We start from the raw sequence: 22,769 nt of genomic DNA, 5'->3' as shown, positions 1-22,769 counted from the left end.
TCCTCTCCTGGACTCCCCTCCCCCTTTCCCCTCCACCCAGGACTCACCCTCTCTCCCCTCCTGGACTCACCGCCCTCTCTCCTCTTCCTCTCCTGGACTCACCCTCTCTCCCCTCCTGGACTCACCCTCTCTCCCCTCCTCCTCTCCTGGACTCCTCCTCTCCTGGACTCCCCTCCCCCTTTCCCCTCCCCCCTGGACTCACCCTCTCTCCCCTCCTGGACTCACCGCCCTCTCTCCTCTTCCTCTCCTGGACTCACCCTCTCTCCCCTCCTCTCCTGGACTCACCCCATCTCTTCTCTCCCCCCCTGGACTCACCTCCCCTCTTCCCCTCCACCCTGGACTCACCCTCTCTCCCCATCTCCTCTCCTGGACTCACACCCTCTCTCCTCCCCCCTGGACTCACCCTCTCTCCCCTCCTCCTCCCCTGGACTCACCATCTCTCCCCTCCTCCTCTCCTGGACTCACCCCATCTCTCCTCCTCCCCCCCTTGACTAACCTCCCCTCCCCTCTTCCCTGGGCTCACCCTCACTCCCCTCCTCCTCTCCTGGGCTCACCCTCTCTCCCCTTCTCCCTTCCTGGACTCACCCCATCTCTTCTCTCCCCCCCTGGACTCACCTCCCCTCTTCCCCTCCACCCTGGACTCACCCTCTCTCCCCATCTCCTCTCCTGGACTCACCCCCTCTCTCCTCCTCCCCCCTGGACTCACCTCCCCTTTTCCCCTCCACCCTGGACTCACCCTCTCCCCCCTCCTCCTCTCCTGGACTCACCCCTTCTCTTCTCTCCCCCCTGGACTCACCTCCCCTCTTCCCCTCCACCCTGGAATCACCCTCTCTCCCCCTCTCGCCCCTCCTCCACTCCTGGAGTCACCCTCTCTCCCCTCCTTCTCTCCTGGACTCACCCTCTCTCCCCTCCCCCTCTCCTGGACTCACCCCCTCTCCCCCCTGGACTCACCCTCTCTCCCCTCCTGGACTCACCCTCTCTGTCCTCCTCCTCTCCTGGAGTCACCTCCCCTCCCTGCTTACCCTCGACCCTGGACTCACCCTCTTGCCCCTCCTCCTCTCCTGGACTCACCCTCTCTCCCCTCCTCCTCTCCTGGATTCACCCTCTCTCCCCTCCTGGACTCACCCACTCTCCCCTCCTGGACTCACCCACTCTCCCCTCCTGGACTCACCCACTCTCCCCTCCTGGACTCACCCACTCTCCCCTCCTGGACTCACCCTCATCTCTCCTCCTCTTCTCCTGGACTCACCCTCTCTCCCCTCCTCCTCTCCTGGACTCACCCTCTCTCCCCCCTCCTCCTCTCCTGGACTCACCCTCTCTCCCCTCCTCCTCTCCTGGACTCACCTAACCCCACCCTGGGCTCACCCTCTCTCCCCTCCTGGACTCACCCCCTCTCTCCCCTCCTGGGCGCACCCCCTCTCTCCTCCTCCCCCTGGACTCACCCTCTCTCTCCTCCTCCCCCTGGACTCACCCTCTCTCTCCTGGACTCCCCCTCCTCCTCCCCCCACCTGGACTCACCCTCTCTCCCCTTCTCCTCTCCTGGACACACCCTCTCTCCCCTCCTGGACTCACCCCATCTCTCCTCCCCCCTGGACTCACCTCCCCTCGCTGCAGCCACTGTTCCCCTCTGAAGTTAACTCATGAACACATTCACTTCCGGGTGACGGCGGCAGCAATGTGCGGAGGTTGTTTTCAAATAGTGGCGTAACCCCGACAAATGTCTGCTTCCGGGTCAATCGCGGCAGAATCAGCACAAGCAGCGGACGCTGAATTAAGCATCCTTAAGATAATACCCCCGCACACCCGTAAATATCTGCTTCCGGGTCAGTACCGGATGCTGCAGATGCTCTCTCCTCAGGCCTGTGCGTCGAATCGCGTCCGGGTCAGAGCAGGCAGCGTCAGCATCAGCAGCCGCCCCGCCTCTGACCTGTCCCAGTCGTAGGACACACAGCAGGGGTAAATTAGACGTTGGATGTAGTCAGTGTGCTGCCCTGAGCCAAAGACAAGCCTGTCTGCTCCCAGGCACGCCTGACCACACCCGCTGGGACCAGGAGTCCGGTAGTATCCTCAATATTTCTCATATTCAGCATAAGATCTGTTGTCTTTCATGTACACAGATTTTAGTATCTCCCCCATGCTTACTTAGACTTTAGAAGCAAATGGCATGTATGGCAGCCACACATATAAGGTAATCTGGTACTCAACAGCCCTCACTGCGGACCAACAAACAATAAGACTCTTCAACATCCTGAGATGGAGGAGTCGTTAAAAGCGGCTTTACTAAACCCACCTTCCCTAGGCAAAGATAGGGTAGAAATACTCTAATTATTAGTCTTCTAAACCGGATATCCTGTTCTTAACTGAAACCTGGTTGTCAGAGGGATCTACTCCAGATCTCCATAAGCAATACCCGAAGATGACCAAAAGAGGACGAGCTCAGAGAAAGGAGGTGAGATATCAGCAATTATTCACCCGTGGATCCACACATCTCTTTTACAAATTTCCCAGATTGAAGGTGTCGATCTACTTCCCTTTTCAGTTTTCGAATTGATGACCTGAACACGGACTCTAAAGATAATGGATTTGCTGAGTTCATGATTTTGTTGAATTTACACTAACACATTACACGCTCAGGTCACATAAAACGAAATCCCTTAGATCTGATCTGGACGTATAATTTGAATCAATCCAATATAATCGTCCTTCCTTGCACATGGTCCAATCAGTATTTGATCAGCGTTTGTATTCCAGTAGATTTTTCTAACTTGATCCACAAGCAGGAAATGAAACCATACACACATGGCGATAGATTAATACAGAGCCAGTGTTATCAACACTTTCAAACCCCTCCCCCCACTTCCCATTGATTGAAAACATTCCCTCCAAAGAAAAAGAATTCACTCTGTGGCTCAGACGCTGGTGACCCACACCCCAGTAAATCCAACATCGTATTATAAACCCCACCAGACCAGTACCCTGGTACAAGCCAGAGTTAAGGAGGGTGAAACCTGCATTGCGTCGACACTGGCGGGAAAGTGATGATGAAGAGAGCAAAATCACATTTAAAATTGAGCTTATAGAATATAAAGGGAAACCCGTTCCATGCAAAGTCCTTTTAATAGGCAAATAATAAAAATACTTTTTTTATATCCTGAATGATTTGTCGCCCCCAGATGAAATGAGAACTTCCCTGACTCCTATTAAGGCATTCTGTGACAATTTAAATACTGAACAAAAAAGTTCTTTAAAGATGGTATAAACAAATACAGCAGCAGTAGTTCTGAAGGTAAGCATGAAAGATCTCTACCACCCTATCCTAGTTTGAACAAATAGGCTCTATGAATTTATGATCAAGGTTTAATCCGGGTCACCAACTGACCCTTGCCCTCCAGCAGTCATAGAATCTCTGACCTCATCAATCAATCAACCAGCATTTATAAAGCGTACCCCAAGAATATCTGGGTGCAGAGGGTGCTGCGTCTCCGTCGAAAAGCCAGGTCTTGAGCAATCCCCTGCAGAGCGTTTTCATCAATTCAGCCGCTCAAGCTGTCGCTCCAAGCGCGTTTCAAAATGCTGTAGAGCTCACGTTACTGAAAAACCAGGGAGAAGTCCCGGATATAACCAAGAATTATAGGCCAATACCTCTGCTCTCTTAACCTGCAACACCTATTGGTCAGAGAACTTTCTTCAAGAGGTTCCAGGCTTTATAACCACACCAGCTCTGAGTTGTTAATTTTTATCGATGGAATGTCAGCCTCACCACTCCAGGTTCAAAATATGATGCAATTTGATGATTACTTGATGAGGTTGAATCAGCTAAAACTGAATATTGACAAAACTGAGATTGTAATTCGAAAGAATAAGACGAATCTTTGGGACCAACTTTACTCACCAACAAAAATGAGATTGTTACCGGCGCCTAAACCCGCAGTTAAGAGCCGGGGAGTGATCATCGATAGCAATCTTAGCAAGAACCGGCTGCTTGAGCAGTAGGATCTAAATGCAGATTTGTGCTGAAACTACTTCAGAAACTAACCCCACTCCTCCCAGTTTAGGCAAGAAAAGCAATAGCGGCGGCCGCAGTCCTATCTAGATCGCATTATGCCAACCGAGTATATGTAAGAATACCCAGTATCACCATTCATAGACTACAAGTGATTCACAGCGACACAGCTTGTTTACTACATCATCTACCGAGGTGGACACACGCCACACCTATATTAAAATAACAAATCCCCTCTAAGACCCTCTGCCTCAGCTCTAAAGGGTTGAGAGGTCTAGCCCCTCACTTCATTGTAAACCAGGTGGAAATGCATACACCCGTACCAAACCAGAGATCTCACTTGAATTTACTGTCTATTCCGAAATTACAGAAGATCAGATCAGGTGGACGCAGTTTTGTCGCACAAGCTCCTACATACGGATCTCTCTCCTGGCTAAATCCATTTTGAATCTAACTTCAAGTGTTTTTCTAGAAATCTCAAAACCTACAAGCCTTCTCATACTAGATTCTTCCCCGATCTGATTTGCTGTCTCCTCTTATATGTATTTCGGTTTCAGATCCAAGAAACCTCAGATTGAACATACGCTCTACAGATGCAATGACATAAGAAGCATTTTGTAGAGGTTTGGTATGTTGGGGCGTGCTTCAGTCACTTAACTGAATATTGCAAAAGAGAGCTGTACAGTTAAAGTGAGGATGATAGCGCAGTCTTGTCTGCTAGGGTACTATAAACCTTCGATTGCTGCAAGGCAGTTACAATATTCTATTTTTTTTCATAACCGTGTGCAATTTGAGCAGACCAAGGAACAGACATAGCGTTGGAAACAAATTTCAAACTAGTGACTTTCATAATAGATGAACTATGTTATGGATATTGTTACATTTTTATGATTGAAGTTTTGTCAGGTTTTAGAAATTCGCAATTTTCTCTGATCAGGAGTATTTTGACCCAGCTGTCCTGTGATAACGTGTTGTCTTTTCTCTTTTCCTCCCCTCTGCAGACACTCGACACTTGAAACCCAAAGTACCAGAATGGGCAGAAGACGGGCTCCAGGAAAGAAAGTGACAGCGCAGTGTTCACGTGAATCCGTAAGAGCCACAGTCTCATCTCTCCATGACGTCTCAGCTTCAGGATCCCGAAATGATGCTCCGAGGGACCAGGACCTGGAACCGCTATCGGAGAACCTGCCCCACATTATCCATTTATCCATGCTGGAGGAGTTGGAAGCCAAACTGGATAACTTGCTGAACACTGTGGAGGACGTCCCTTCTAGAGTCGCTGGGCTGATTAAGAAAATCTGGATAGAAAAGGATCGAGGTTTCCTAGATAATGGTGGGGTGTCTTTGGAGGTGGTCTGTCCAGTGAGCATAAGAGATTGTGCTGTTAGCCGGTCTCCGGCGACACTTCAACCTGATAGGCCAGGTGTACCGAGCTTGTGTCTTCAGCCTGTATTTTCTGATGGGCATGCACCAAAGCAGGACTGTACACTCTCTTCTCCGACCAATGTTTATGTGCGCCCTGATGAGCCAAACCTTTGTCCACAGCCAGTGTTGCCAGACCAACGTGACCAACAGCAGGACCAGTGCGTGCAGCCTGTACACGAGTCGCAGCAGGACCACTACATGCAACCTGGGTTTCCAGATGTACACAAGTCGAAGCAAGACCAGCGAATGCAGCCTGGGTTTCCAGATGTGCATGAGTCAAAGCGAGACCAGCGCATGCAGCCTGGGTTTCCAGATGTACACGAGTCGAAGCGAGACCAGCGCATGCAGCCTGGGTTTCCAGATGTACACGAGTCAAAGCGAGACCAGCGCATGCAGCCTGGGTTTCCAGATGTACACGAGTCGAAGCGAGACCAGCGCATGCAGCCTGGGTTTCCAGATGTACACGAGTCGCAGCAGGACCAGCGCATGCAGCCTGTGTTTCCAGATGTACACGAGTCGCAGCAGGAACAGCGCATGCAGCCTGGGTTTCCAGATGTACACGAGTTGCAGAAGGAACAGTGCATGCAGCCTGGGTTTCCAGATGGAAATGGACTACAGCAGGATAGTACTCTATCCAGATGCCCTCAGACAGATCCTCCAGGCAGATCACTGGAGGCAAACCTGTGTCTTCACTCAGAATTTGTTGATGGCCAGGCACCAGAGCAAGACCAGAGCGTACAGTCAGTGTTCCCAGAAAACAGGGAACCAGATGAGCACCTGAAGCAAGAACCATCCCCATTGTCTACTTATAGCTGGGACCAACAACAGAACCTCTTCTCACACCTGCTATTTCCTGAAAGACACGAACCACAGAAAAGCCACTGTATACAACCCACGCTACCAGATGGGAAGGGACCTGATGATCCCTTGGAGGAAGAATTGATGTGTTTTGATTTCCAAGATTCCCAGGAGAACTGTAGCTTACAGCCAGTGTCACCTGATGGGATGGCACCAGATGAAAACTTAGAGTCTGGGCTGTTGTATTTTGGTGGCTTGGGGTCACAACAAACCCAGTGCCTCCAGCAACACCTATGCTTGAAGCAGGAACTTCCTTATGCGCAGGATCCAAACGTAAACTACGAGCTAGAATCAATGTGCCCTGAAGCACAGGAACCAGATCAGAAAGACAAGTTGGAACAGACCTGTGCTGATGCACCGGGTTCAGATCTGAACAACACGGTGGAACCACTGCACACTGCGGCACAGGATCGAGGGAGAGAATTGGTGCTTCCTGAAGCACAAAAAACAGATCAGAACAACACGGTGGAACCACTACACCCAGAGGAGCAGGATTCAAATCAGAACTACAAGCTAGAACCAGCTTGTACTGATGCACATGGTTCAGATCAGAGCTGCATACTCGAGCTACTGCACCCTGAATCACAGCATCAACATCAGAACTGCAAGGCAGAACTGTGCTGTCCTGAAGAGCGGGGTCCGCCTGTGCCCCCATCATGCGTAGAACTGGAGACAATTACTGCAGATGAAGACGCCCCCGCAGACTCAATAGAGACAGGACCAACACTGTCACATTTATTGCCATCCAAAGCGACCCCAGGTATGTGTTTCGCTATACATGGACACTCGGAGTGCGTACTAACACATGTAACCTCTCCAAAATGCAGATGTTTAGATTTGAGTAAGTCTTCGAGGGGATTAATATGGTTTGGGTGGAACCCCCTGAGTGATACTGACCCCCAGAGTACGCTGGGTGCAGATGTGTCCCAGCACTCTTTTCTGTTTCCACACAGGACCTGCATCCTTCCTGTGCAGAAACAGGCCTGGTTATGGGACTCTGCATGAGACAAGCAGGCCAGTAGCTCTCGTCCTTCCTTGTTTATCCCCAGTCCAGGCTGAGGAACTGGAAATAGCGCTATTCATGGGAGGAATTACTGGCTGGAATCACACGTACTAGTCGGATGCAAGTGAGGTGGTGTTCATTGAGAATAGCAGACATGCGCAGTCTAGAGAGGGAACTGTTTCCTGTTGCACAGTTACATTGGGTAAGACGCAGTCGTCTCCTCTCCAGTTCCTGATGTAAAAATCCTAGTCTGTATTCAGCCTCAACAGCAGGGACGACCAGTCATGTTCTTGCCACTGCAGGGTTCTCCAGGAGTGCACACCTCCTCACGATAGACAGATACACTAAGTGATTGGTTTTGTCTCATTTGTGAGTTCACCCTCCCGACTTGTAGCTCAGTCCCAAGTATGCTATGAATGGTTTTAAGGGAAGATAAAAGTAGCCATGATCTCCCTACAGCAGCATCCTGCCTTTAGCAAACTCTTTAACTATGTAAAATGTCATCGCATCATCACACGTAACATGCTGAGTTAGGGTTTGCACACTCATAGTGCGAGTTATGGATTATGGTTCTAACTATAACTTGCATATTGCAGTGGTTTGATCAGTTTTAAGTTTTAACTATAAATGCATTTTACCCTTGTTTTTTTAAGAGATTTTTTTTTTTTTAAGATCCATTAAGGTGTTATAACAAAACCAACTATAATTTCACTTTAACCTTATTCAGTGAAAATATATTATGGATAAAGTACCTCCGGCCATACAATAGAAGGATATTGCATGTCAGCGAGGAGTTCCATAACTATATAGAGGAACGAGGCCGAAGACAGAGTTACTTTATAAGATTATGGGACGCCGAGGTGACTTGCAGTAATCTTATAATGTGCGCCAGGTGGTACTTTATCTCATATAATACATGTTCACACCATCACCTTTCCCACAAACCACTTAAAACCTTGTTGCGTAGCTCTTTTATATGAAAGAGCAAACATGTTTGCAAACATGAAGAATAAAAATAAAGCCTCTGGTGCAAAATTAAACACATTAAAAACCTGTGGGATATTTTTTACACACAAATATTAGAAACAGTTCAATACAAGTCATTAAAAAAAGCTGCAGTACCTCGGAACATGTAGAAACATGCAGAAAGATTCCACCTTTCCTCTATCTAAGGAGTTGAATAAATAAGCATGTTCTCTCTGCTTGTATGTAATGCACTTATATGTATGCCTTAATTATTTATGATCTCCCCTAATTATTGAATCATCAAGACAGTATTTATTTGACGTACCCTTCCACAGAAAAAGCCTTGTATATGGTGATTGTGTTATTACTTATTTAATCAGCAACTAAGAGAAAAAGAAGATAAAAAGAGATATTTTCATAATTTTTACGGTGTAGAGTCGTTTTTGGAACGGATGCACGCATGGTTATTGTATGGGTATGACGTATGCTTAGCACGGTGCCTGATTCCTGACCACTCGAGCCAAGCTACCACAGTGTGTCTGGGAGAACACCACCACCACCCTTCCGGTGTGGGAGTGGGTTTTTCTAACATAATTGGTGTTCAGCGGCGGGATTGAGCTGTGCCTACGTATACTCGACAATAACTGTGGGTAGTCCATAGGCCTACACCGGGAGTTTTCTCAAAGCGGCCTTCCTAATTGTGAGCTTTTGTTTTTCCAAATTTACTCTGGTGGTGGGAGGAGGTATTATATAAGGTACCCCCCTGCATAGTTACTGCAAATAACTGTCCTCTGACCTGAGTGGGCAAGATGGAGTTTGTACTGGAGAATTTAGAAACGTACACTGTGGCCCAACTCAGGGAGTTTTGTTAGCGGGAGGGGGTGTATTGTCCCCCAGGAGCAAAGAAGGGTGCACTCCAAACCAGCTTAAGGGCTTGGGGGGAGGCACGACGGGAAAGCAAGGCTGAGGAGGAGGACAGGGATAGAGAGCCCGACAGTGAGGGAGCTGGTTTGTACCAACCTGGGGTGGGGAACCTGTCAGCGGGGCCCAGGACACTTTCCAGGAAGGGCAGCAGTGCCTCTAGCGGTGGCTTGTCTGAAGTGGAGTTAACAGACCGGAGGGAGAAAAGACAGCTCACATGGGACTTAGCAAGGCTGGAGAAAGAGAAGGAGGAACAGAGGATGGCTCATGAGATAAGGCTGAAAGAGATAGATCTTCAGATCCTGAGAATCGGGGCACACCCTGTACCTAACGGTGGCAGCGAAGAACGAGAGTACACCAGGGAACCCAAACCCTACCTGCCAAAGGACATAGTAGCTAGCTATGGGGCGGGTGACGATATCGCCAAGTGGCTAGCGGCCTATGAGGTCTCGTTAAGGGCCCATGGGGTTCCAGAGAAGTACTGGGGAGGGGGATTGTACAAGTACATGCCTCCAGCTGGTAGGGATGCATTATTGGCCCTCGAGGAGGATGAGCAGACCCACTACCCCACCATGAAACTGGCGCTCATAAGAAAGTTTGGACTAACACCCGAAAAGTACAGACAGAAGTTCCGGGGTAGTCACAAACTGGGCACACAGAATTGGGTGGACTTCCTGGACTATGCAAAGAAGGCACTAGAGGGTTGGATTCAGGGCAGTGGAGTGAGGAACTACGAGGGGTTGTTTGACTTAGTACTGAAGGAACACCTGCTTGAAAAATGTTTCCCTGAACTGCGTCAACACCTGGTGGATAGCAAGCTGACCAGTCCCCGGAAGCTTGCTGAGGAGGCGGACATTTGGGCTAGTACCCGGGTGTCCACAAGGGGGACTGGAGGGGATACTCAAAAGGCCGGACAGGGCGCCCCCCAGAAGAAAGAGGGAGGGGAAAAGAAAAAGGAGTTCTCCAAAGGCCCCCAAAATAATTTCCAAGGAAAGGGAACAGGATTCACCCCTAGGGCTAACCCACCCAGAAACCCTAATCCTGGCCAGAGTCAGCAGCCAAGGGTTGTCCATTGCTACGAGTGCGGTGGCGTTGGACACTATAAGGGAGATCCGAAGTGCCTGAAACGACCACCCCCTCCCATTGGAGGAAAGACCCCCGGAGTAGCTAGTGTAGTGCTCGGGGAGGAGATGCCCCTAACTAAGGGAAGGGCGTGGGCGGGTGTCACTTTAGTGTCCCTGGGAGAACGGGAGATGGTTCCTAAGATCCAGGTGCCCGCAAATACTGTAAAGTATGGGCAGTGGGTCACCATCAACGGCCAAAGAGGGGAGGCTCTGAGAGACACAGGAGCCAGTATGACTATGGTACGTAGCCAACTGGTGTCTCCAGAGCAGGTAATTCCCGATGTACTCCACCCAGCCGCGATGGCTGACGGCAGAACAGGCCACTATCCAGTGGCCGAGGTTCCCTTTGAATGGGGGGGGGTTGCAGGTTCACTTCGAGTTGCCGTAAGCCTTGCCGTGCCAGTCGATTGTCTACTGGGGAATGACATGGAGCACAATGCTTGGAAGGAGGTGGAATACCGGACTCATACTGAGATGCTGGGTACACCTGACTGGGCCTGTGTGAGCACAGGGTCCGTGACTACCCGGAGAGGGAGTTCGTTTCGGCTGGAGCCTGGAACAAAGGCCCAGCCAGCTGCCAGTCAAGGGAAGAACCGAGGACAGGAGGAGCCTGCCTCGGCGTCCACACCCCGTAGGACGGATAGGCCACCGGAGGTGGTGGACCAGGAGTCTGCGGTGGGGGATGTTACCAAACTGGAGGACCTACCCATCCCGGCCAAGTGGCACGTGGAGGGAGGCCCGTCCAGGGAGGAATTCTGCCAGGGCCAGAGGGAGTGCCCTACCCTTGAAGGGCTAAGGCGTCAGGCCCAAGCCCAGGCAGCAGGGAACGTTGACGGGAACTACAGTGTTTACTGGGAGGATGGCCTCCTCTACAGTGAACCCAAGGCACCCCTACATGGATCGTCACAAGCCTTGGTAGTCCCTCAACGTTATCGAGCCTTCCTTCAGGAGTTGGCTCAGGAGAATCCCAAGTTCTTGAGGTGGTCTATTTCCCTACAGGGAATGGACTTTCAGGTGGAACATCGGCCTGGAGTGGACCACGCCAATGCAGACGGTCTCTCAAGGTATTTCCGCCTTAGTGATGAGAACTCCCAAGGGATTGGGTAGCACTCCCCACTTTCAGCTGGGGGGGGACGCGTGTTAGACCTGTCAGCCCTTTGGGTGGTCCCTCCTCATCATTATTTATTTTGTCCCACTTTTGCCTCAAACCCTGTTGGTATTTTTCCTTTTTGGGAACCACCAGACTTTTTAGTATTGATGCAGATTCAGGGAGCCATTTTATCTACCCCTGGAACTTCTGTCTGAGGGCCTGGAGCACAAAATGGTGGCCACCTGTGACATCATCAGAACCCACTGGAACCTACTAGAACCTTCTGCAACATTCTGAAGCCCTGTGACAGTTGGAGGCGGTTTAGAATGTTGGGAAGCTAAGACAGAGAGTTGGCAGTTGGAGCTGGCAGTTGGCACCTGACTGGTGAAGGGAGAGCAGCAGAAACCTGAAGGAGGAAGGAGTGAGGCAGCAGGGGTGGAAACTTGTGCCTGGAGTGAGGTCCATAAACCCACCCTTGATACTAGTCCCTACTGACTGAGCCCAGCCTGGAGCCCTGTGTGGGAAGAAGCAAGAAAAACCATCTTAAGGACCTGGACAGCAGGAAAAGGCCTTAGAAGCAAAGAACAGCAAAGTCCTGACCTGATTATTGGTTTTCCTGGAGTCCGACGTCGAGAAGCCTAGAGACCCGGAGCCCGAGGTGGAGAAGCGGCGCTGACTGGAAAAGCAGACGTCGTACCCGGAGCCGCCAGAGGTCGAGAGAGGGCGCCGACGGAGGTCGTAGAGAGTACCAGAGGTCGAGGAGGAAGTCACCCGAGGTCGAGTGAGCGGCGTCGACGGGGGAGTGAAGTCCGCCCTCCGGAGTCGCCGGAGACCGAGGTGAAGCATGCCGGAGGTCGGGAGTGGAGGTCGCACTCCGGAGTCGCCGGAACCTGAAGGGAGTCGTGCCGGAGGTCGGGAGTGGGGATCGCACCCCGGAGCCGCCGGAAGTCGACATCGAGCCAAGGCCGGCCGACGTCATCGAACCGGAGGTCGCCATCGGACCAGAGCCGCCCGAAGTCGACATCAAGCCAAGACTGCCCGACGTCATCGAACCGGAGGTCGAGATCGAGCCGAGGCCGCCGACATCGAACCGGAACCGCCTACCGGCGTCGTCAAGAACTGACATTGCGCCGAGGCCGCCGACATCGAACCGGAACCGCCTCACGGCGTCGACACGACTCCAGCGGCGTCGGAGCTTCAGAAAAAGGGCAGTAAGTGGAATAGAGGGCGCCTAAGGCCCTGTGGAATCCTGAGAGACTACCCTAGGGGCTAGAGAGGTGCTGGAACCAGCTTGATTGTGCCAGGGGTGAGCCGAGACTAATTCAGAGGGGTTGTGTAGAGTGAGAGAGCCAGGTCACTAGAATTCCCCCCTTGATCTACCTCAGTTTAGGCCTCAGCCTTGTCCAAGCCAGGGAGTAGACACCCTCAAGCCATCCATCTAACCACAAGCTGTGACTGGGCCAAATCAGCCCATAGAAATCTAAATGTGATCTGATTCTATAAGTGTCACTGTCAGCTTTTAATTATTTATTGAGAGCACTGTATTTATTGTATTTAACCTATTTATTGCTTCACTGTATTTATTGTTCCACAGTATTTATTGTCGCACAATATTTATTGGCTTGCAGTATTTATTGCCTCATAATATTTAATTGCCTGTATGTAATGCACTTATATTTATGCCTTAATTATTTATGATCTCCCCTAATTATTGAATCATCAAGACAGTATTTATTTGACGTACCCTTCCACAGAAAAAGCCTTGTATATGGTGATTGTGTTATTACTTATTTAATCAGCAACTAAGAGAAAAAGAAGATAAAAAGAGATATTTTCATAATTTTTACGGTGTAGAGTCGTTTTTGGAACGGATGCACGCATGGTTATTGTATGGGTATGACGTATGCTTAGCACGGTGCCTGATTCCTGACCACTCGAGCCAAGCTACCACAGCGTGTCTGGGAGAACACCACCACCACCCTTCCGGTGTGGGAGTGGGTTTTTCTAACAAAGCTTATAATATAAAAATCTTGTGTCTGATTTAAAATAATAAATAGATGACTTTAAACGTCGGTAAAAAATAATAGCACTTACTCAAACGCTTTGGCTGTAAACACTTGAAATACACCAAGCGCCGGCAGTGAAGTTTTCAACATTTAACTATGGAAACTGAGAATTTCAAAACGGCTGCACCGTACGTGACGTTTTACATCATAGCGCAGTTACGTGCGTGATGCGCTTGTGTCGTGCATAAGGAAATGAACGTCACACCAGAGACCGGCAAATGGAACTCTGCCGATGCGGTCTGTAACGCTCAACTGGATAGAGGTATTCACTTTTAAAATGTATGTGCACAGTTGATAGAAACGCCGTCGATTTCACGGGAAACAGCCCAATACAAACTCCACCGCAGCAATAATTTCCCAAGCAGAAACGTCAAAGCGTTGCGAATGACAAAATCTCCACAACAGCAGCAGATGCGATCAAATGACATCATATAGAGCAAACAAATCTGCCGCTGGTGCGATCGTTGCACAATAGTTGTCAAATAAAGAAATAGATACAAATAACATACCATTCCAAAGACGTATATTGTAAAGAAGCACACAGTCCACGTAGAGATAAGGAGTTTCTGTAAATCGGTATAATTTTCTTAAAATCCCAGTGGGTTCAAAGTACCACTTGTTATCCGTGCTGCTGAGTGGTATCGCTCGTCGCAAATATTAAAGATGAATTCAGATCCAATTTAATAAATAAGTTTCATCTATTGCAGCACGGTGAGAGATGGACATGTATCTTCAAGCTCCAAGTTTATCTGAGACCAACAGTAAATTCCAGCATTTCTCAACCTCATAGAACATGGAACACATTGAAAGAATAACATGTCGCATGCAGGTGCATGCTACCCCATGACAGGCAGATTTAAAGTGAACAAACATATAATAGGAAACATGGAATGTAACATTAAATTTGTGAATAAATGGTAACTGCTAGCATTTTGTTTTGGTCTCTCTCTCTCCTTTCTTTTTTCCCTAAGGGGGGGGGGGGGGGGTGTTGTGCTTACATACTTTAGTCCATGAGAGGACACCGCCCCGTCTGTGCTGTCACCAGCTGCCAACTGTCAACTTTTGACAGTTGGCAGCTGATGACCGAGAAGCACCGCGTTACTTACGCTCAGAGCTCTGCAGGAGCCTGTGTTGGTGAAATTAATAAAGAAGTTAGTATCAACCCTTCTCCGGCTTGCTAGAAGTTATTTACATCACCTCCTTTTCCCCCGGGGTCACCTCCCCTCCCCGCGTCCCCTCCACCCTGGACTCACCCTCTCTCCCCTCCTCCTCTCCTGGACTCCCCTCCCCCTTTCCCCTCCACCCAGGACTCACCCTCTCTCCCCTCCTGGACTCACCGCCCTCTCTCCTCTTCCTCTCCTGGACTCACCCTCTCTCCCCTCCTGGACTCACCCTCTCTCCCCTCCTCCTCTCCTGGACTCCTCCTCTCCTGGACTCCCCTCCCCCTTTCCCCTCCCCCCTGGACTCACCCTCTCTCCCCTCCTGGACTCACCGCCCTCTCTCCTCTTCCTCTCCTGGACTCACCCTCTCTCCCCTCCTCTCCTGGACTCACCCCATCTCTTCTCTCCCCCCCTGGACTCACCTCCCCTCTTCCCCTCCACCCTGGACTCACCCTCTCTCCCCATCTCCTCTCCTGGACTCACACCCTCTCTCCTCCCCCCTGGACTCACCCTCTCTCCCCTCCTCCTCCCCTGGACTCACCATCTCTCCCCTCCTCCTCTCCTGGACTCACCCCATCTCTCCTCCTCCCCCCCTTGACTAACCTCCCCTCTTCCCTGGGCTCACCCTCACTCCCCTCCTCCTCTCCTGGGCTCACCCTCTCTCCCCTTCTCCCCTCCTGGACTCACCCCATCTCTTCTCTCCCCCCCCTGGACTCACCTCCCCTCTTCCCCTCCACCCTGGACTCACCCTCTCTCCCCATCTCCTCTCCTGGACTCACCCCCTCTCTCCTCCTCCCCCCTGGACTCACCTCCCCTTTTCCCCTCCACCCTGGACTCACCCTCTCCCCCCTCCTCCTCTCCTGGACTCACCCCTTCTCTTCTCTCCCCCCTGGACTCACCTCCCCTCTTCCCCTCCACCCTGGAATCACCCTCTCTCCCCCTCTCGCCCCTCCTCCACTCCTGGAGTCACCCTCTCTCCCCTCCTTCTCTCCTGGACTCACCCTCTCTCCCCTCCCCCTCTCCTGGACTCACCCCCTCTCCCCCCTGGACTCACCCTCTCTCCCCTCCTGGACTCACCCTCTCTGTCCTCCTCCTCTCCTGGAGTCACCTCCCCTCCCTGCTTACCCTCGACCCTGGACTCACCCTCTTGCCCCTCCTCCTCTCCTGGACTCACCCTCTCTCCCCTCCTCCTCTCCTGGATTCACCCTCTCTCCCCTCCTGGACTCACCCACTCTCCCCTCCTGGACTCACCCACTCTCCCCTCCTGGACTCACCCACTCTCCCCTCCTGGACTCACCCACTCTCCCCTCCTGGACTCACCCACTCTCCCCTCCTGGACTCACCCTCATCTCTCCTCCTCTTCTCCTGGACTCACCCTCTCTCCCCTCCTCCTCTCCTGGACTCACCCTCTCTCCCCCCTCCTCTCCTGGACTCACCCTCTCTCCCCTCCTCCTCTCCTGGACTCACCTAACCCCACCCTGGGCTCACCCTCTCTCCCCTCCTGGACTCACCCCCTCTCTCCCCTCCTGGGCGCACCCCCTCTCTCCTCCTCCCCCTGGACTCACCCTCTCTCTCCTCCTCCCCCTGGACTCACCCTCTCTCTCCTGGACTCCCCCTCCTCCTCCCCCCACCTGGACTCACCCTCTCTCCCCTTCTCCTCTCCTGGACACACCCTCTCTCCCCTCCTGGACTCACCCCATCTCTCCTCCCCCCTGGACTCACCTCCCCTCGCTGCAGCCACTGTTCCCCTCTGAAGTTAACTCATGAACACATTCACTTCCGGGTGACGGCGGCAGCAATGTGCGGAGGTTGTTTTCAAATAGTGGCGTAACCCCGACTAATGTCTGCTTCCGGGTCAATCGCGGCAGAATCAGCACAAGCAGCGGACGCTGAATTAAGCATTCTATGTCAGTCCACGGAGGCTCAGATTATGCTTCTCTTTGCTTTACTGCAAACAAACAGCAGCCAATAAAACAACTTTAAACATCAGCATACCCCGGAAGTACAACCCCCTCCAGTAGTATGCCCCAATCACTGTCCACACTATCACATATAAGGTCCAAATTACGCCATCACTTCCTCTTTCTTTGCTGCTGCAGCAGCAGATAAGTGCTTTTCCCTTACTTTTATCAATATTTGGTAGAGTGTGGGGATATTGTGTGTTGGTTAATATTATCGATTTTTACCTGTATTCATGGTTGTTGGAACTTGGTTATTGACTGCGACGCGGTTCCGGAACGCCTGTTCCCGGCTCCGTTTTCGCTGAGGTTGTGGCGCCTCGCAGCGCGCGCGCGTCGATAGCCTGCTGCGGGCGTTAGGGGGCGGTGGAGAAGGAGGAGGCAGACGCGACTCGCTCGTGCACAGAGAGCGGTCGCGTCGTTAGCAGGACGCTCTGGCTGAGCGCGCGAACTCGTTCTTCACTCATTTTGAACGAACGGCTCCTCGCGCTCAGTTCCACATGACCGCATACATCTCTGGCCTCAAGTTCTGAACGCTTACCGGAGCGTGTGACCGGATTAGAGCACTGCTCTAGGGGAGTGTATTGGGGTTGCTCCTTCCACCTTGATCCTAGGCGGAACCTTTAGTTTAGTTCTTTTCTGTGGTGCTCCTTGTTGAGAGCAGGTTCTGTCAGACCCCTGGGCTGCTCCCCCCCGTGAATCTCTTCCAACTCCTCTGAGCTTGTAGCAATGGCGTACTACGCCGAAGAGGAGGACCAGTGGGTTGAATGTGGCAATTATGAGGACTATGAGGAACCGGAACACTTGGAAGAGAATTTGGTGGAAGCCCTGGATACCCACGTCCAGGGTTCAGTTAATGTGGCCTTAATCAAAGCCCTCAAGCCTTTTACTAAGCCCCTCCTTAAATATGGCAAGAGGAAAATGAAGGCTAAACACAGTGATGCAAGCACTTCTCGCTCCTCGGCCAAAGTTTTGGCACGAATGGCAAAGAATGTAATGAGGGACCATGGTTCCATGGCTGCGTATGACACGGATGATTCGTTGCCAGCTACCACTACCACGTCGGACTCAGATGACGAGTCGGTGAGACCCAAAAAGAAATCTCATAAGGTGAAGCATACTGCTTACTTGCCTGATGACAGCCAGGCTCCTAAAAATCTGCTGTTTGACCCGCAGAGCCTTATTCATCCGCGGTCTTCGGAATGGGTTCCCTGTCCTGAGGTGGCACATTATGTAGGGGTGAACTTGCGACAGGGTTTCGAGAAGGAAGTGCGGGCCACATTGCGCTCAGAATGCCCGAGACCATCCCTGACTGGCAAGGTGGCGGACACGCCGGAATTAGATCCTAATATGGCCACATTCATGCGGAAATTCGCTAAAGACCCGAAAAAGGGCTTAGATAGAGCCTGGCGGGGATGCCAGGATAAGCTGTTGGATGTTTCAGGTCCCCTCACTAAAATTCTGGACGCGGCGGTCAACGCCAAAAATCAGAATGTGTCTTTGGACACCTCTGAGATTATGGAGTGGGCCCAGCGGGCCCTGTGCTTTCTAGGAAATGCAAATGTGGCGCTATCTACCGAAAGGAGGCGCTCGTTCTTGATGAGAATAGATTCTCAATTGGCGGAGATGGCCACGACCGAACCGGGTTCTTTGGCCAATGGCATGTTGTTTGGCGACAAATTCGTCAAGGAGATGGGCAAGTACGTGGCCACCTTTTCAGCTTTAGACAAGGCGCAGGCTAACATCAAGAAAGTGTTCCACACTGGTGTTTTTGATAGGGCCGGACGCGCTAGAGGTCGAGGGTCCGGCCGTGGTTACAACCAGACCTCCCGAGGGGCGGAACAAAGAGGCAGAGGAGGTCAGAGGTCGCAGTTTTACCCCTCCCGCAATAGAGGTGGCCGAGGTCGAGGCCACAGAGGATCCTATCGAGGACAGCAGAACTCCGGAGATAGCTCCTATTCAGGTAACGATGTTGAATGCCTCAGAATGCATGGTGGGAGGTCGTATTGCGTTGTTCCTTCACAGGTGGCAGGAGATTACGACCGATCCCTGGGTGTTACAAACTGTCCAGGGTTTCCACATAGAATTCTACAGCACTCCGACTCAGAGTCGGGTACCGGGCGCCCTACATTTTTCCCTACAAGAACAGAGTTTCATCGACAGGGAGGTGGAGGCACTACTCCAGAAGGGTGCAATAGTGAGGACTATTCCCCATCCTCGGGGTTTTGTAAGCACGATTTTCCTAGTCCCGAAGAAGGACAAAGGGTTCCGTTTGGTGCTGAATTTAAGAGAATTCAACGCTTGGGTGGTGTACCGACATTTCAAGATGGAGGGCATCCATTTGTTGAGGGACATCCTCTTAGAGGAGGACTGGCTCGTGCGTTTAGATCTAAAGGACGCCTACTTGGCGGTCCCGATTTTCCCACCACACAGGAGGTTCCTCCAGTTTCTCTGGCGCGACCAATGGTTCGAGTTTTCCGCGATGCCCTTTGGTCTGTCTTCCGCCCCTTGGTGTTTCACCAAATTAATGAGACCGGTGGTCCAATGGTTGAGAGAACGAGGGGTCCGCCTGATCATTTACCTCGACGACATTCTAATTATGGCACAATCACAGGAACTCTTGTTGAGACATCTTACGTGGACTCTCCAACTGCTACAGGAGTTGGGTTTCCTTGTGAATCTGGAGAAATCAGTCCTGCTTCCATCGCAGTCGATGGAATTCTTGGGCTTTCAGATCAACTCCCTCACGTGCCAGTTGCTCCTTCCTTTGAAGAAGAGGGTAGTGATCAGGAAGGAATTGAGGAAAGCGCTTGCCTCTCCGACAATCTCGTTACGGACGTTGGCTCGCCTAGTAGGGTTGCTGGCGGCGTCCATTCAGGCGATTTTTCCGGGGGCCCTTGCATTACAGGGCCCTGCAGAGACTGAAAATTTTGCATCTACGCAAGGGTCTCTCGTATGCGCAACAGATAGCCCTCTCACCGGAGGCTCGTACGGAGATCCATTGGTGGTTAGACCATATGGAGGCTTGGAACGGCAGGGCCTTTTTCTCCTCCAGCCCGGATGTCGTGATAGAGTCAGATGCGAGTCGCTGGGGCTGGGGAGCGCGGTGCGGGACCATGGAGACAGGGGGTCGTTGGTCTCAGGAGGAACTGAAGTTGCATATCAACTGCTTGGAACTCCTAGCGGGAGCGTTCGCGATTCGAACTCTGGCCCCGCAGAAGGTGTCTTGTTGCATTCTTCTACGTATGGACAATGTGTCCGCGGTGAGGTACATCAATCGCCTCGGAGGGACCCGCTCTCGCCTCTTGGCGGAGATAGCCAAGGACTTTTGGCATTATTGCCTGGACCATCGTCTAGTGGTGACGGCGGAATATATTCCCGGGTCGTCCAACGTGATTGCCGATTGGAATTCACGGCATTTGCGGGACAGCAGCGACTGGAAACTGCATCCCAACTGTTTCAAAGCGCTGAATCTCAAGTGGGGACCCTGTCTGATGGACCTGTTTGCGTCCAGACTCAACACTCAACTTCCACGGTTCTACAGTTGGCGGCCGGACCCTCTAGCGGTCGGATCGGACGCCTTTCTTCACTCGTGGACGACGGGCACTCTATATGCCTTTCCACCATTTGTCATGATTCCGAGAGTGTTGGCGCATGTGCGCAGACAGAGAGCAGAGGTAGTCCTGGTTACTCCTTGTTGGAAGGCGCAGGCATGGTTTCCAACCGCCTTGAGCTTGGCTTGTGCGCCTCCGGTGCGGCTTCGGTCGTTTCCGGACATCCTCACGGATCCTCAGGGACTGCGCCACCCGTTGGTGTTGCAGAACCAACTGGGCCTCATGGCCTGGAGACTTTCAGGCGTCGTTGGCAGGTGCCGGGAGTTTCGCAAGACACTCTCTTTTTCTTGTCCCAGGCTTGGGCTCCATCCACACACAAGCGATACGAATCAGCTTGGAGACGGTGGGTTAGTTGGTGTGGTGAGCGACAGTGTGATCCCATGGGATCCGATATTCATTTAATAGTGAATTTCTTGTCGGAATTGGCCAAGTCCGGTTTGGCGTACCGGACGGTAAATAATTTTCGATCGGCTATTTCAGCGGGTCATCCGCATGTGGAGGGCAGACCAGTGGGGGAACACCCCTTGGTCTGCAAGGTAGTGCGAGGGATTCGTTTGGTGAACCCTCCTCAACCCCGGTACACCGCACTTTGGGATGTGTCGGTGGTTTTGCGTTTTTTGAGGAATTGGCCAAATAATGAGGCACTTTCTAGGAAACAATTATCGGCAAAATTAACAGTCCTACTGTGCTTAATTTCATGTAGACGGGTATCGGATGTGCGAGCACTGGATTTGGCAGGTAGAGTATTTACTCCTTCGGGAGTTTCCTTTACGATTTCCAGACGTACTAAGACGCACTCTCAGTGTATTACGTACCCTGCCTTCCCTCATCATAGCAAGCTGTGTGTTGTAAAGTGTTTAAAGGTTTATGAGGATTGCACTAGGGAATTTCGATCTGATGTTTCGGGACAATTGTTGATTGCCCTTCAGCGACCTTTTCGCCCGGTCTCATCTGCAACCCTGGCCAGGTGGGTCACTTGGTTACTGGGCCTTGCGGGGGTGGATGTTTCCATATTTGGAGCTCATTCTGTTAGGGGAGCTATGGCCTCTAAGTCTTTGGGGGCGGGTTCCCGGTTGCAAGACATCATGACCGTGGCGGACTGGTCGACTGATTCCACATTTAAAACGTTTTATCATAAACCTATTGTGGATGTAGCTTCGGTGGTGGTAAATCAACTTTAAACTAGCATAATCTGAGCCTCCGTGGACTGACATAGAATGAAAAATTGTCTAGCAAGCGCGACAAAGAATTTTCAATTCTATTAAGGACACGGAGGCGAGGATTATCCCACCCAAGCAGTTGGCATGTTGGCATACTGATGTAATTATTATGATGTTGTACCCACCCGATAATCCTGTACAGTGACTTCATAGTTGTTTTGTACGGGTGTCACGATGTCAGTTTCCATTTCAGGAGAACAGACCAAACAATCTTGAGGGTCAGGACGTCTGGCATCGGCGAGGATGATTCGATTCATCGGGGGTCAATTCATCTGGACAGAGGACAGTTGTCGTCTTTTCCGGAGAGGATATTCAAAGTTCAAGGTTGGACGCACGTCGATGGAGCAATCGGTGGTCCAGTGTTCGACGGTCAAGTTGGTGGACTGTGTTGAAAAGTTTTTTGTCATGCAAAGAAAGAGGAAGTGATGGCGTAATTTGGACCTTATATGTGATAGTGTGGACAGTGATTGGGGCATACTACTGGAGGGGGTTGTACTTCCGGGGTATGCTGATGTTTAAAGTTGTTTTATTGGCTGCTGTTTGTTTGCAGTAAAGCAAAGAGAAGCATAATCCTCGCCTCCGTGTCCTTAATAGAATTGAAAATTCTTTGTCGCGCTTGCTAGACAATTTTTCATCCTGAAGATAATACCCCCGCACACCCGTAAATATCTGCTTCCGGGTCAGTACCGGATGCTGCAGATGCTCTCTCCTCAGGCCTGTGCGTCGAATCGCGTCCGGGTCAGAGCAGGCAGCGTCAGCATCAGCAGCCGCCCCGCCTCTGACCTGTCCCAGTCGTAGGACACACAGCAGGGGTAAATTAGACGTTGGATGTAGTCAGTGTGCTGCCCTGAGCCAAAGACAAGCCTGTCTGCTCCCAGGCACGCCTGGCCACACCCGCTGGGACCAGGAGTCCGGTAGTATCCTCAATATTTCTCATATTCAGCATAAGATCTGTTGTCTTTCATGTACACAGATTTTAGTATCTCCCCCATGCTTACTTAGACTTTAGAAGCAAATGGCATGTATGGCAGCCACACATATAAGGTAATCTGGTACTCAACAGCCCTCACTGCGGAACAACAAACAATAAGACTCTTCAACATCCTGAGATGGAGGAGTCGTTAAAAGCGGCTTTACTAAACCCACCTTCCCTAGGCAAAGATAGGGTAGAAATACTCTAATTATTAGTCTTCTAAACCGGATATCCTGTTCTTAACTGAAACCTGGTTGTCAGAGGGATCTACTCCAGATCTCCATAAGCAATACCCGAAGATGACCAAAAGAGGACGAGCTCAGAGAGAGGAGGTGAGATATCAGCAATTATTCACCCGTGGATCCACACATCTCTTTTACAAATTTCC

The 22,769-nt window shown here is 51.2% G+C and overlaps 2 protein-coding genes across 4 annotated transcripts in view; one reads left to right on the top strand and one right to left on the bottom strand.

Annotated features, from left to right (window-relative positions):
• LOC146839297 (uncharacterized) overlaps positions 1 to 1,789 on the bottom strand; it is a 153,524-nt gene extending 151,735 nt beyond the window's left edge. For all 3 annotated transcript variants that reach the window (XM_085651323.1, XM_085651324.1, XM_085651325.1), the window contains exon 1: positions 1,600 to 1,789. The gene's annotated coding sequence lies outside the window, so the exon portion shown is untranslated. The remainder of the gene's footprint in view (positions 1 to 1,599) is intronic.
• Positions 1 to 22,769, top strand: part of LOC146839296 (uncharacterized) — a 400,042-nt gene that overhangs the window by 267,739 nt on the left and 109,534 nt on the right. The window contains 1 exon segment of the mRNA XM_085650764.1: positions 5,005 to 7,046. Coding sequence (XP_085506890.1) covers positions 5,005 to 7,046 — 2,042 coding nt within the window.

Source organism: Triturus cristatus, chromosome 4_1 (genome assembly GCF_964204655.1).
Source record: "Triturus cristatus chromosome 4_1, aTriCri1.1, whole genome shotgun sequence".
NCBI lineage: Eukaryota > Metazoa > Chordata > Amphibia > Caudata > Salamandridae > Triturus > Triturus cristatus.
Note: the sequence above shows the minus strand (reverse complement) of the source record. Positions and strands in the feature narration are given on the sequence as shown.